The sequence below is a fragment of the Oncorhynchus mykiss genome, chromosome 22 (genome assembly GCF_057628025.1).
Source record: "Oncorhynchus mykiss isolate SJ-2025 chromosome 22, ASM5762802v1, whole genome shotgun sequence".
Lineage (NCBI taxonomy): Eukaryota > Metazoa > Chordata > Actinopteri > Salmoniformes > Salmonidae > Oncorhynchus > Oncorhynchus mykiss.
In genome coordinates this window covers 8,068,791-8,084,391 of record NC_143043.1, presented here as the reverse complement: position 1 = coordinate 8,084,391, position 15,601 = coordinate 8,068,791, and the positions used below count along the sequence as shown (strand labels likewise).

The 15,601-nt window shown below is 39.2% G+C and overlaps 1 protein-coding gene across 1 annotated transcript in view; it reads left to right on the top strand.

Annotated features, from left to right (window-relative positions):
* The window catches only part of LOC110501283 (striated muscle preferentially expressed protein kinase), a 113,601-nt gene that overhangs the window by 84,382 nt on the left and 13,618 nt on the right, over positions 1 to 15,601 (top strand). The window contains exons 23-24 of the mRNA XM_090216397.1: positions 489 to 657; positions 1,148 to 1,247. Coding sequence (XP_090072523.1) covers positions 489 to 657; positions 1,148 to 1,247 — 269 coding nt within the window. The remainder of the gene's footprint in view (positions 1 to 488; positions 658 to 1,147; positions 1,248 to 15,601) is intronic.

Sequence of the window (15,601 nt, the reverse complement as noted above, 5' to 3'; positions counted from 1 at the left end):
AAAGGATAACTCCACCACTTTCAACCTTATTTTCATTCTCCATCACAATTCCATTGTCTACATATGAGAAAATTGCACATTTCTATGTTTTGTAGAAATAAATATAAGTTCTACTCAATGACATTTAAAACATTTTGAAATCTCTGATTTTTAAACACCATGAGATTCTTGGTAATGTGGGGAGCATTGAAAATGCCCTCCTTATGGAAACTCATTGTAAGATTTCAAAATCACAGTTGTTGTTTTCTTTTAATCCTACTCTATGATTTCAAAGAAAAGCATTTTTTAGGACCTTTCTTATCTTTTTTTCCCACAGATCATATAAATGCACTATTTTCCCAAATGTAGACAATGGTTTGGTGGTGGAGATAATGAATATGAGGTTGAAAAGTGGCAGAATTTCCTTTAAAGCGTGTCCACATTATATGCATGTTTATTTTCATGAAATTTGATTAATTCCAGAGTGACATATTGTTACTTTGTTTTAGGATGATACATTGTTGTGCGAGAGTAGTCACATCACCTTTGTGTATGATGACAACGAATGCTCCCTTGTGCTGCTCAACACAAGTCCAGAAGATTCAGGGGTGTATACCTGCACAGCCAAGAACCTGGCTGGTTCTGTGTCCTGTAAGGCTGAGCTCACCGTGCGCACAGGTAAGCCTTGGGGTACCATTCAATCAAATATGCATTCCAGTATTGACACAGAGGCATAGTCGTCTGATGTTTTCAGACCTCAAAGTAGACGAATGATGAGATATATCCACATCCTAGGCCACCAGTTGTATCGTTTCAGCTATATTCTTTAATCCCCAAATTACAGGAAAATATTAGTACCGTCTAATTTCCTGGTTGTTTTATTCTGTGATTATCTTTTCAATTAATTTAGGATATTTGAGTAGACAGCCGGATCTACACAACCGAAGTCGAAGGACATGGATTCATCTTGATGTTAGACTACTTTTGTGGACTAAAAACATCTGACATACTTTCATTTTGGAGTGAACAGTCAGATTGTTGAGATGCAGCTATGTAGAGGCAGATTAGCAGTTGGGAATGTGATTAACACAGGCCCGAATACTATGAAATGTGGGCCTGTAATTAGGCTACATTGTAATTGTGTCCTCACTTCTGTGCTACCTTGCAGTTAAAGAAGACAAGGAGGATACAATGGAGGACGAGGAGACCGTTCTCAGGAGGACGCGCCGGCTGACTGACTACTATGACATCCACAAGGAAATAGGGAGGTGAGGCACCCGTTTGTAAATAAAGCTAGAAAAAAAAGAGCCACAAACTAGATGGTAATTTTCCATTAAAAAGAATTGTGACTGCTTTAATTCTTTAAAAGTATTTTTGTGGTAGTGGAAGATTTTAGATTTGAAAAGCAGAGAAGTAGACTAAGATTTCATACGCTCTAAGTTTTTGTCTAACTTGTTGGGAAAGTGATCAAAGTAGCTGATTTGTGGTATAGACCTTTTCACACTGCATTGTTCTTAAACCTGGGATATCCTCACTGAATGAAAAGACATGTTTCTGGGTTGAACATTCCAGATCACTTTCCCTCAAACTAACGGTTTTCAGAAATTATCAAGGTGTCACACATATACAGCTTCGGCACACCCAGTGTGAACATTGGGAAACGAATGGGCTGGTGTTCAGACGATATGAACGGGTCTGTAAACCCGATGTGATTGGGTTGAATATTCACAAAAAACTTACCCGGGAATGAACAGCATCTCTCAGGGTGTCCTGACAATGTGTACTGCAGTTGTGTGTGTGTGTGTGTGTGTGTATATGTCTGGAAAAACTCCTGATCACTTTTACAAACCTACAATACTCACTCTCCCACCTCATAAATCTCAGAACCTTGCCGTGGCGAAGGCGTCAAGGCATGCGTACTAAGTGGTGAAAATGCTAGCTGGAAAATGCTAGCTAACATTATTGCTAATTTGCTACACCAGCTACAGTAGTCAACACTAAAATAATCTTTAGGCTTGTTTAGAAAACATACCGTTACTCTGTGTTGTTACTATCAAACATCCAATTGCAAAACTATGGTTGTGCATTCCGGACAAACTGGTAAAACACACATTTGTTTCCCTGAAAGGAGCTAGTAATATTAACGTTAGGCTATACAATGCTACTTTTTCAAACATCTAAACCCACTTTCACATTATACACTCACAAAAAATACAAAAAAGAAACATTTGTTAAATTGTTATCCTTAAATACATTTTGGAAAAACGTTAACCATTCATACACAAATGAGTAGGCCTAACATTAGCTAGGTAGCTATACACATCACAAAATTAAAGTCAAGTCTATTTGTCAAATACACTGGCTGGGCGTTAAACCGTAAACGAACTATACAGCTATTCATTCGTGGACAGGTTTGAATTTACACTTCACCTTATATAAAAGCATTTTAATGTTTGATTTGTTATCTTAAAAAATTCAGTAACAACTCCAAAAAAGGATGGCACTCATCCATTTTTATGTCAAGAAAGAACTGCATTTAGCTGAGAACTGAGGAAGTTTGCTTGCAATACCAAGAAGTCAAACAACTTTGGGAGGTAAAGACCCCAAGAAATTGGGCAACTAACCCTAGTGGCGAACGTAAGAACTGCAGTCAAATAGTTTGGCGAATAATACTTCTGTCAAGGAAACGTTATTTAATTTATTTTTTTTGCAAAATAGAGGCATATTAAGACAAAAGAAACAAGACACAGTGTTAATGCTGGAATTGAACAAATAACTCTGCAAATGGTAAGCATTGGCCGAGTAACAAGCTAAAAAATAGGATTTTGATTCCCATTCAATGTTTTATAAATAGGACTTCTTCACTGTCAGTTTTGTCCTATTATTTTTGGTTGAACAGTAAAGCAATCAGAATGGAACAAACACATTGAAATCACTTAGAATTCATTTGTTGCCATCCTAGTGAATATTTACAACTTGTATCATTCAGAAACATCAAATACTGTCATACAGTCAAACATTTGTAAAATCACTTAGAATTCATTTGTTGCCATCCTAGGGCATATTTACAACTTGTATCATTCAGAAACATCAAATACTGTCATACAGTCAAACATTTGCAAAATACAGTGATATGATATTTCGGCCATATCGCCCAGTGTTAGATATACAGTCCCTTTGGAAAGAATTCAGACCCATTTACCTTTTCCACATTTTGTTAGGTTACAGACTAATTCTGAAATGTTCCTCATCAATCTACACCCAATAAACCATAATGACAAAGCAATAAAACAGTCTTTTAGACATTTTTTGCTAATTTATAAAAATATTTATATTTATAAATATTACATTTACATAATTATTCAGACCCTTTACTCAGTACTTTGTTGAAGCACCTTTGGCAGCAATTACAGCCTCGAGTCTTCTTGGGTATGACGCTGCAAGCTTGGCAAACCTATATTTGGGGAGTTTCTCCCATTCTTCTCTGCAGATCCTCTGAAGCTCTGTCGGGTTGGATGGGGAGCATTGCTTCAACAGCTATTTTCAGTACACTCCAGAGATGTTCGATAGGGCCACTCAAGGACATTCAGAGACTTGTCCCAAAGCCACTCCTGCGTTGTCTTGGCTGTGTGCTTAGGGTCGTTGTCCTGTTGGAAGGTGAACCTTTGCCCCAGTTTGAGGTCCTAAGCACTTTGGAGCAGGTTATCATCATCCTTTAAATCCTGAAATTTCAATCCCTAACTATAACATCTCCCGACAAGATAGAACTGCCAAAGGGGGCGGAGTTGCAATCTACTGCAGAGATAGCCTGCAGAGTTCTGTCATACTATCCAGGTCTGTGCCCAAACAATTTTAGGTTCTACTTTTAAAAATCCACCTTTCCAGAAACAAGTCCCTCACCAATGCCTATTGTTATAGACCACATTCAGTCCCCAGCTGTTCCCTGGACACCATATGTGAATTGATTGCACCCCATCTCTCTTCAGAGCTCATACTGTTAGGTGACCTAAACTGGGACATGCCCTCTTGATCCTAATTGAGACGCAGACGTCTCAACTAGGCACCTGGAAATGCAAATGCGCTACGCTAAATGCTAAATGTACTCGTTAAAACTCAAATGTTCATTAAAATACACATGCAGGGTATTGAATTAAAGCTACACTCGTTGTGAATCTAGCCAATAAGTCAGATTTTTAAAATGCTTTTCGGCAAAAGCATGAGAAGCTATTATCTGATAGCATGCAACACACCAATATACCTGAAGGGGACGTAAACAAAAGAATTAGCGTAGCCGGCGCTACACAAAAACGCAGAAATAAAATATAAAACATTCATTACCTTTGATGATATTCTTTGTTGGCACTCCTATATGTCCCATAAACATCACAGATTGGTCTTTTTCCCAATTTAAATCCGTCCATGTATGCCCAAAATATCCATGTGTATAGCCTGTCTAGTTCAGGAAAAAAGCTCTCTTCCAACGCAACGTCATTTTAAAAAATTATATAAGTTGCCTATATTCTTTGACAAAACACTTCAACCTACTTTTGTAACCCAACTTTAGGTATTTGTAAACGTTAATAAGCGATCAAATTGATCACTGGGCGATCTGTATTCAATAGCAGCTACTCAAGAAAACAATGTCCATTTTTCAATCTTCCAAAATCGATTGTTCTAGGCTGGATGGAATGACGGATCTATTGGTCATGTCTCAAAGGATTTTTGTCAATGAAAATGACGTTTTTGGCGACATCGTGTGGAAGCTGTAGGAATTGCATCCGTGTCCATATTAAATTTAGTGTCCTGTAAACAATACATAAAAGTGGCGCATGGATACTTTTTTCAGCTTTCAGTGACCAGTTTTTCTTGCGCTTTTCGATGAAACACACGCTCTGTTATAGTCACAGCCGTGATTTAACCAGTTTTAGAAACTTCAGAGTGTTTTCTATCCACACATACTAATCATATGCATATACTATATTCCTGGCATGAGTAGCAGGACGCTGAAATGTTGCGCGATTTTTAACAGAATGTTCGAAAAAGGAGGGGGTAGAATGAAGATTTATTAACACCCCGGCCGTCCTACAATCTAAGCTAGATGCCCTCAATCTCACACAAATTATCAAGGAACCTACCAGGTACAACCCTAAATCCGTAACCATGGGCACCATCTTAGATATCAACCTGACCAACTTGCCCTCTAAATACACCTATACTGTTTTCATTTTTTCTACGGCTGGCCATGCTTTCCACCTGGCTACCCCTACCCCGGTCAACAGCATTGCACCTCCCACAGCAACTCGCCCAAGCCTTCCCCATTTCTCCTCCCAAATCCAGTCAGCTGATGTTCTGAAAGAGCTGCAAAATCTGGACCCCTACAATCTGGACCCTTTCTTTCTAAAACTATCTGCCGAAATTGTTGCAACCCCTATTACTAGCCTGTTCAAACTCTCTTTCGTGTCGTCTGAGATTCCCAAAGATTGGAAAACAACTGCAGTCATCCCCCTCTTCAAAGGGGGGGACACTCTAGACCCAAACTGCTACAGACCTATATCTATCCTACCCTGGCTTTCTAAGGTCTTCGAAAGCCAAGTCAACAAACAGATTACCGACCATTTCGAATTCCACCGCACCTTCTCCGCTATGCAATATGGTTTCAGAACTGGTCATGGGGGCACCTCAGCCACGCTCAAGATCATAAACGATATCTTAACCGCCATCGATAAGAAACAATACTGTGCAGCCGTATTCATTGACCTGGCCAAGGCTTTCGACTCTGTCAATCACCACATCCTCATCGGCAGACTCGATAGCCTAGGCTTCTCAAATGATTGCCTCGCCTGGATCACCAACTACTTCTCCGATAGAGTTCAGTGTGTCAAATTGGAGGGCTTGTTGTCCGGGCCTCTGGCTGTCTCTATGGGGGTGCCACAGGGTTCAATTCTTGGGCCGACTCTCTTCTCTATATACATCAATTCTGCTGGTGAGTCTCTGATCCACCTCTACGCAGACAACACCATTCTGTATACTTCTGGCCCTTCTTTGGACACTGTGTTAACAACCCTCCAGACAAGCTTCAATGTCATACAACTCTCCTTCCGTGGCCTCCAACTGCTCTTGAATACAGGTAAAAACGATCGCTGCCTGCACCTGCCCGCCCGTCCAAAATCTCTACTCTGGACTATTCTGACTTAGAATATGTGGACAACTACAAATACCTAGGTGTCTGGTTAGACTGTAAACTGTCCTTCCAGACTCACATCAAACATCTCCAATCCAGTTAAATCTAGTATTGACTTCCTATTTCGCAGCAAAGCATCCTTCACTCACACCCTCGTAAAACTGACCATCCTACCGATCCTCGACTTCGGCGATGTCATTTACAAAATAGACTCCAATACCCTACTCAATAAATTGGATGCAGTATATCACAGTGCCATCCATTTTGTCACCAAAGCCCCATAAACTACCCACCACTGTGACCTATACGCTCTCGTTGGCTGGCCCTCGCTTCAGGCTCATCGACAAACCCCCTGGCTCCAGGTCATCTACAAGACCCTGCTTGGTTAAAGTCCCCCCTTATCTCAGCTCGCTGGTCACCATAGCAGCACCCAGCTGTAGCACGCACTCCAGCAGGTATATCTTTTTTTTTTTTTTGCCTTTACCTCCATTATCTCACCTCATTTGCTCACATTGTATATAGACATATTTTTCTATTGTATTATTGACTGTATGTTTGTTTTACTCCATGTGTAACTCTGTGTCGTTGTATGTGTCGAACTGCTTTGCTTTATCTTGGCCAAGTCGCAATTGTAAATGAGAACTTGTTCTCAACTTAACTACCTGGTTAAATAAAGGTGAAATAAAAAATACAAAAATACATGGAAGAATGCTTCTCCCTCTCTATCATGGATGCCATGGTTGCCCTTAGTTTGAAGATGTAATCCGGAGACAGATGTTTTATACAACAGCCTTCTTCTGTGTGTTCTCTGTTCCACTCCCTTTGCATATTTACAATCAAATGCCAAAATGTACTCCATCTTCTTAGCTATCATACTCTGCTTCCACCGGGCATTTCACTGATTTTAAAGCTTGGTCCTCGAGAAAGCAGCGAGTAAAACTTTTTCAGTTATTCGTGATATCTTTCAGAAATGCCACATTAGAAATAATTAGATACACATACTGACCCAACTCATGTTATAGTCAGAAGCATGCTACATGGCAGACCAACCCAAACCCATCTCTCGGCATATCCAGCCCATCCATTATCTCAGTCAATCATGGCTAGCGGGAAGGTTCCTGTATTTTTTTTGTGGCTGAACCAATTAGGCTCATACTTCTTTTTTCTTCTTATTTACAGATGGCATACAAGTTTATTATTAAGGCACATTAAAGTTCATATGTTCCAGAAGGCATTTCTGCCAAAAAAAAAACACATTTTGATAAAACAAAAAATGCCTTTCATGTAAAGTAGTGATGCATGACATAAGCCCAGTTTCCTAAAATGAGTCACAAATGTAATACAGCATAAGTGAATTTGTACATATACATATGACACCTTCAAATGGGGAATTTACAGTGCCTTCAGAAAGTATTTAGACTCTGACTTATTCCACGTCTTGTTGTGTTCCAGCCTGAGTTTAAAATAGATTAAATTGAGATTTTGTATCACTAGCCAACACATAATACCCAATCATGTCAAAGTATAATTATGTTTTTAGAAACGTTAACAAATTAATAACAAATGAAAAGCTGACATTTCTTGGGTCATTAAGAATTCAGTCACATGAGTTGAATGGACTCGCTGTGTGCAATAATAGTGTTTAACATGATTTTAGAATGACTACCTCACCTCTGTACCTCACACATACCATTATCTGTAAGATCCCTCAGTTGAGCAGTGAATTTCAAACACAAATTCAACCACAAAACCCAGTGAGGTTTTCCAATGCCTCACAAAGAAAGGCACCTATTGGTAACAAAATGCAGACATTGAATATTCCTTTGAGCGTGGTGAAATTATTAATTACACTTTGGATTAATTAATACACCCAGTCACTACAAAGAATCAGACATCCTTCCTGACTCAGTTGCCGGAGAGGAGGAAACCGCTCAGGGATTTCACCATGAGGCTAATAGTGACTTTAAAACAGTTAGAGTTTAATGGTTGTGATAGGAGCAACTTGGGGATGAGTCAAAAACATTGTAGTTACGCTACAATACTAACCTAAATGGCAGAGTCAAAAGAAGGAAACCTGTACAGAATAAAAAATATTCCAAAACATGCATACTGTTTGCAATAAGGCACTGAAGTAAAACTGCAAAATGAATTGGCAAAGATATTAACTTTATTTTGTGAATACAAAGCATTATGTTTGGGGCAAATCCAACACAACACATCACTGAGTACCACGCTTCATATTTTCAAGCATGGTGGTGGCTGCATCATATTATGGGTATGCTTGTCATCGGCAAGGACTAGGGAGTTTTCTATGATAAAACGACTCAGAATAGTGCTAAGCAGAGGCAAAATTCTAGAGGAAAAACCTGGTTCAGTCTACTTTCCAACAAATACTAGGAGAAAAATTTAGGACAATAACCTAAAAGGCCAAATATACACTAGAATTGCTTACCAAGATGACATTGAATGCTCCTGAGTGGCCTAGTTACAGTTTTTACTTAAATTTATTTGAAAATCAATGGCAAGACTTGAAAATGGCTGTTTAGCAATGATCAACATCCAACTTGACAGCTTGAAGAATTTGTTCAAAAATAATGCGCAAATATTGTACAATCCAGGTGTGTAAAGCTCACAGAGACTTAACCATAAATACATGTATTGACTCAGGGGTGTGAATACTTATGTAAATGAGATATTTCTGTATTTAATTTTCAATACATTTGCTAAAATGTCTAAAAACTTGTTTACCCTTTGTCATTATCGGGTATTGTGTAGTTATTCCCTTTTGAATTTGCCCAAACACATACAGTTGAAGTTGGTAGATTACATACACCTTAGCCAAATACATTTAAACTCAGTTTTTCACCATTCCTGACATGTAATCCTAGTAACAATTCCCTGTTTTAGGTCAGTTAGGATCACCACTTTATTTTAAGATTGTGAAATGTCAGAATAATAGTAGAGAGAATGATTTATGTCAGCTTTTATTTATTTCATCACATTCCCATTGGGTCAGAAGTTTAAATACACAATTAGTATTTGGTAGCATTGCCTTTAAATTGTTTAACCTGGGTCAAACATATCGGGTAGCCTTCCAGAAGCTTCCCACGATAAGTTGGGTGAATTTTGGCCCATTCCTTCTGACAGAGCTGGTGTAACTGAGTCAGGTTTGTAGGCCTCCTTGTTCACACAAACTTTTTCAGTTCTGCCCACAAATTTTCTATAGAATTGAGGTCAGGGCTTTGTGATGGCCACTCCAATACCTTGACGTTGTTGTCCTTAAGCCATTTTGCCACAACTTTGGAAATATGCTTGAGGTCATTGTCCAGTTGGAAGACCTATTTGCGACCAAGCTTTAACTTCCTCACTGATGTCTTGAGATGTTGCTTCAATATGTCCACATGATTTTCCTACCCCATGAAGCCATCTATTTTGTGAAGTGCACCAGTCCCACCTTCAGCAAATCACTCCCACAACATGATGCTGCCACCCACGTGCTTCGCTACTGGGATGGTGTTCTTTGGCTTTGCAAGCCTCCCCTTTTTTCCTCCAAACATAACGATGGTCATTATGGCCACACAGTTCTGTTTGTTTCATCAGACCAGAGGATATTTCTCCAAAAAGTTACATATTTTCCCCATGTGCAGTTGCAAACCATAGTCTGGCTTTTTTATGTTGGTTTTGGAGCAGTGGCATCTTCCTTGCTGAGCGGCCTTTCAGGTTATGTTGACAGATACTTTTGTACCCATTTCCTCCAGCATCTTCACAAGGTCCTTTGCTGTTGTTCTGGGATTGATTTCAGGTTTTCGCACCAAAGTATGTTCATCTCTAGGAGACAGAACGCGTCTCCTTCCTGAGCGGTATGACGACTGCGTGGTCCCATGGTGTTTATATCTGCGTACCATTGATTGTACAGATGAACGTGGTACCTTCAGGCGCTTGGAAATTGCTCCCAATTATGAACCAGACTTGTAGTGGTCTACAATTGGTTTTCTGAGGTCTTGGCTGATTTCTTTTGATTTTCCCATGATGTCAAGCAAATAGGCACTGAGTTTGAAGGTAGTTCTTGAAATACACCCACAGGTACACCTCCAATTGACTCAAATGATGTCAATTAGCCTATCAGAAGCTTCTAAACTCATGACATAATTTTCTGGAATTTACCAAGCTGTTTAAAGGCACAGTCAACTTCGTGTATGTGAACTTCTGATCAACTGGAATTGTGATACAGTGAGATAAGTGAAATAATCTGTCTGTCTGCACAACTCGCTACAATACTTGCCTAAACTATAGTTTGTTAACAAGACATTTGTGGAGTGGTTGAAAAACGAGTTTTAATGAATCCAACCTAAGTGCATCTAAACTTCCGACTTCAACTGTACAGTGCATTCGTAAAGTATTTAGACCCCTTGACTTTTTCCACATTTTGTTATTATACAGCCTTTTTCTAAAATGGATAAATGTAAAAAACTCATCAATCTATGCACAATACCCCATAATGACTTAGCGAAAAGAGGTTTTTAGAATTTCTTGCAAAAGTTTTACGGATAAAAAGTATTCAGATCCTTTGCTAGGAGACTCAAAATTGAGCTCAGGTTCTTCCTGTTTTCATGAATCATCTTTGAGATGTTTCAACAACTTTGATTGGAATCCACCTGTGGTAAATTATATTGATTGGACATGATTTGGAAAGGCACACACCTGTCTATATAAGGTCCCACAGTTGATAGTGAATGTCAGAGCAAAAAACAAGCCATGTGGTCGAAGGAATTGTTCGTAGAGCTCCGAGACAGGATTGTGTGTAGACACAGATCTGGGGAAGGCTACCAAGAACACAGTGGCCTCCAACATTCTTAAACGGAAGATGTCTGGAACCACCAATAATCTTCTAAGAGCTGGCCTCCCGGCCAAAATTAGCAATCGGGGGAGAAGTGCCTTGGTCAGGGAGGTGACAAAGAACCCAATGGTAACTCTGACAGAGCTCCAGTGTTCCTCTGTGGAGTTGGAAGAACCTTCCAAAAGGACAACCATCTCCCTCAGAAAAAAACAAAAGACATTTGGTCATGGTTGTTGATTACATATGTTTCCTTAAACCCATACATACATTTTAAGCTATTTTGGGGCCAACACAGGGGAAACCATAACCCCAAAATGTCAATGCAGGTAAATGCATTTACAACCGATAGCGGGTGCTACAGGCTGACCTGAGGCTCGGCTGAAATAGCACTATGTCAGGTTTTGTTCAGTGCTAAAATTATACAAGTGTGCCAATTTTCACGTTTCTATAGCAAATCAAACACTTTTTGAGCTCATTACTGAACTATAAATTTTTGTCCACATTTCTTTGTCTAAAGTGAGAAGTTAGCTTAATGAATGTAGTTGATGTGGTTACTAAAACAACTGTCATTTTTTATTTGTAGAAGATATTTCTGTTTTATTTATTTATTCATTCAGTTACTAAAACAGCTGTATCGTTAGAACTGTATAATGTACAGTATTTTGGTTCCGTTGCCAGATTTGAATAGCAGGGAAGTAAATGAAGATGTCATACCCTCTAACTTTTTGTCTCTTGTTGGCAAAGGGTCAAAGTACCTGATTTGTGTTAAAAGTTACATTGTTTACAGTGAATGTTGGAAGTGATGATGTCACAATGGGGAGCTTTAGAATGTTGAGGAAATTACATGAAAGAATATTGACAAAAAGAAGGGCAAAAAAAGGTATTACTTAAAAAGTCTCAAATATAAAGTTTAAAAAAGTTTAATACAGGGCCTCCCGAGTGGCACAGCGGTCTAAGGCACTGCATCACAGTGCTAGAGGCGTCACAACCAGCCGTGATCGATTGGAGTCCCATAGTGCGGCATACAATTGGCTCAGCGGGGGGGGGGGGGGGGGGCTTTACTTGGCTTATCGCACTGTAGCGGCTCCTTGTGGTGGGCCGGGCACCTGCAGGCTGACCTCGGTCATCAGTTGAACAGATGAACTATGACACATTGGTGCGGCTGGCTTCCGGGATAAGCGGGCAGGTTTGACAGGTCATGTTTCGGAGGATGCTTGACTCGACCTTCGCCTCCCGAGCTTGTTGGGGAGTTGCAGCGATGAGACAAGATCAGAATTGGGGAGAAAAAGGGGGTAAAATATACACACACAAAAAAAAGTTGAATACAAGCAACTCAAACCAGTCTACATGTTTTGAAGTTTGAATGGCGTTTCTAGCTTAAACTGTGTAGGAGGAGTTGAGTGCTAAATAATAATAATAAGTATGATGAAAATTTAAGTGGTGGCTTTTGCCACACAAGCCCCACAATAACTAAATGCTAACTTTACAAGTAATGTTCGGCGGCCACAAAGTATTTTTGTGGTAGTGGAAGTAGTAAAAAATGTTTTACTCAAGCTGATGTCATGACAAACAAGTGCCCTCATAATGCAATGAAGATGACAAAGACTAAATGTTTGATTGAAGTAAGACACAAGAAAAATGTAACTGCCTAACTTGTTTACACTGTTTGATTTGTTTGAAAAATAAACTTTCCCTGAAAACATATTGCATTCGTTCAATAGTTTTTCTCATTCATATTAACTCAATGAGGCTCATTTATGATTATTTTAATCTTGTGTAGAGTAATGACAGTTAGTAATTGTGGTCATTAGTTGTGGTCAGTAGTTGTGTGTTTGTGATTAGGGCTGTGGCAGTCATGACCCTTTGTTATCGTTTCACGGTAATTGACCGTTAATTAACATAAACATGTTTTGCATCTCCAGGCCTCCACACAAACAAGCTGCATACAAGCCGCTGATGCATGCCTTTGGAACATCTACACTGAACAAAAACATAAACGCAACATGTAAAGTGTTGGTCCCATGTTTCATGAGCTGAAATAAAAGATCACAGAAATGTTCCATAAGTTGATTGCTCTAAAAGTTTTGCCACAAATTTCTTTACATACCTTTTGGTGAGCATTTCTACTTTGCCAAGATAATCAATCCACCTGACAGGTGTGGCATATCAATAATATGATTGAACAGCATGATCATTACACATGTGCACCTTGTGCTCGGGACAATAAAGGCCACTCTAAAATGTGCAGTGAAGTCTCAAGTTTTGAGGGAGCGTGCCATTGGCATGCTGACTGCAGGAATGTCCACCAGAGCTATTGGCAAAGATTTTAATGTTCATTTTTCTACCGTAAGCCGCCTGTAATGTAATTTTAGAGCATGTTTGGAATGCTCTGGATTGACGTGTATGACAGAGTGTTCTAGTTCCCACCAATATCCAGCAACTTCACACAGCCATTGACGAGGAGTGAGACAACATTCCACAGGCCACAATCAACAGCCTGATCAACTCTATGCAATGGAGATATGCTGCATGAGGCTAATAGTGGTGACACCAGATACTGATTGGCTTTCAGATCCACACCCTTACCTTTCTTAAAGATAATTGTGACCAACAGATGCATATCTGTATTCCCAGTCATGTGCAATCCATAGATTAGGCCCTAATGTATTTATTTAGCTGATTTCCTTAAATTATCTGTAATTCAGTAAAATCTTGTTGTTGCCCTTACATTTTTGTTCAGTATTTAAAACAGTTTAATAGATCAATTAAATATACACCATCACAATAAATCCATTATTTATTTTAGGCAGATCTAAAGAAACATGATATCAAGAAAATGTATTTCAGTATTTTTGGCCTATTGTATGTTATCTGGCTATGTGCCATGCCATAGGATGTAGGCTTGTTCATTTAGCTGACAAGATGTGCTTGTAAGTCCCTTCCCATTATTTTATATTATATGATTTCATAGTAAGAATAATATAATTGAACTTAGCTGAATAAAACAGAAAGGATATTTTTCCCATTCCGGTGCAAGTGCGCATATGTTGTGGCTATGTTGAGTGTAAAAGTGATCATTTGAAGCAGGTCCTATATGCTAGACTAAGAGTTACTTGGCAATGTCAGTTGTGAATTATATAAACCTTAGAATGACTTAGACTTCAAAACATATATGGGCTGCATGATGTTACTATAGGCTATTGATGATTTGAGAAAGTCGCAGAAAAAGCTTGCTCTCTGTTCCTTGCCTCAGGCTGCACAACTGTTCTCTCATTGAGTGATCATATGTTCACCCATCAGACTATTCTCAATTTAATCTGGTCTTTACTAATGTGTAAAATTAGTTTTGATTTAGAATGGTCCATTATCAAATGGGCAGGAACAGGGCCTGAATCATCGATAGATAGTTTGAAACATAGCGTAATATAACCAGTTCATCCAGTATGAATAATAATACAGTCCACACTCAAAGGCGATTACTAGAATTTGTTTAATTAAGTATAGGCTATACCAATTATTTATCACAGACATATTAAATCAAATTTGTTGTATGTTTTTCTGCTGTGCATAATATATGGAAGGCTATGCATTGTATAACGGCACAATCATTATTTTAATTCAGTTTTTTTTCAGGCTTGGACTCGTATATAGGCCTAGGCCTATTTTGAATGAATTATCAACTTAGAATGCACTGTCCATTTTGTTGTGTTAGGCTTTGAAACAAAAAGCGCAATACTGTTTTGATGATAAGTGTTTTATGTGATTTTCGAATGCATTTGCATTGATGTCAGAATGGTTGGAAGGACAATAGAGCACTGAGTACCAGGCCATTAGTGACCTGATGGTCATTAGCGACTAAGGTACTACTAGAATACATAAAAGGAGATTACCTTGACTCAATGGTCACATGGAATTTTACTCCGGTCTTGACTCATGACTGCCGGTGTGGCGGTAATACAGTCACCGCAACAGCCCTAGTTGTGGACAGTAGTTGTGTGGTTGTGGTCAGGAGTTAGTCTGTTGTGTTCAGTAGTTGTGTGGCCAGTAGTTGTGTGGTTGTGGTTAGTAATTGTGTTCAGGAGTTGTGGTCAGTACTTGTGTGGTTGTGGTCAGTAATTGTGGTCATTAGTTGTGGTCAGTAGTTGTGCTGAGGAGTTCTGTGGTCAGTAATTCTGTGGTTGTGGTCAGCAATTGTTGTGGTCAGTAGTTGTGTGGTTGTGGTCTGTAATTGTGATCAATAGTTGTGGTCAGGAGTTGTGTTCAGTAGTTGTGGTCAGGAGTTATAATCTGTAGTTCTGTTGCTGTGGTCAGTAGTGTGGCTGTGGCCCGTAGTTGTTATGTGGTTAGTAATTGTGGTCACTAGTTGTGTGTACAGAGCATTAATCCTGACCACAACTATTGAACACAACTCCTGACCACAACTACTGAGCACAACCACACAACTGCTGACCATAACTAACTACCACCACTACTGACCACAATTACTGACCACAATTACTGACTACAACCACAACTACTGACCACAATTACAGACCACAACATCACAACTACAGACCACTCCTGACAAAATGGCAGTTGTTTGGGAAAAAAATGGGGGAAATGTG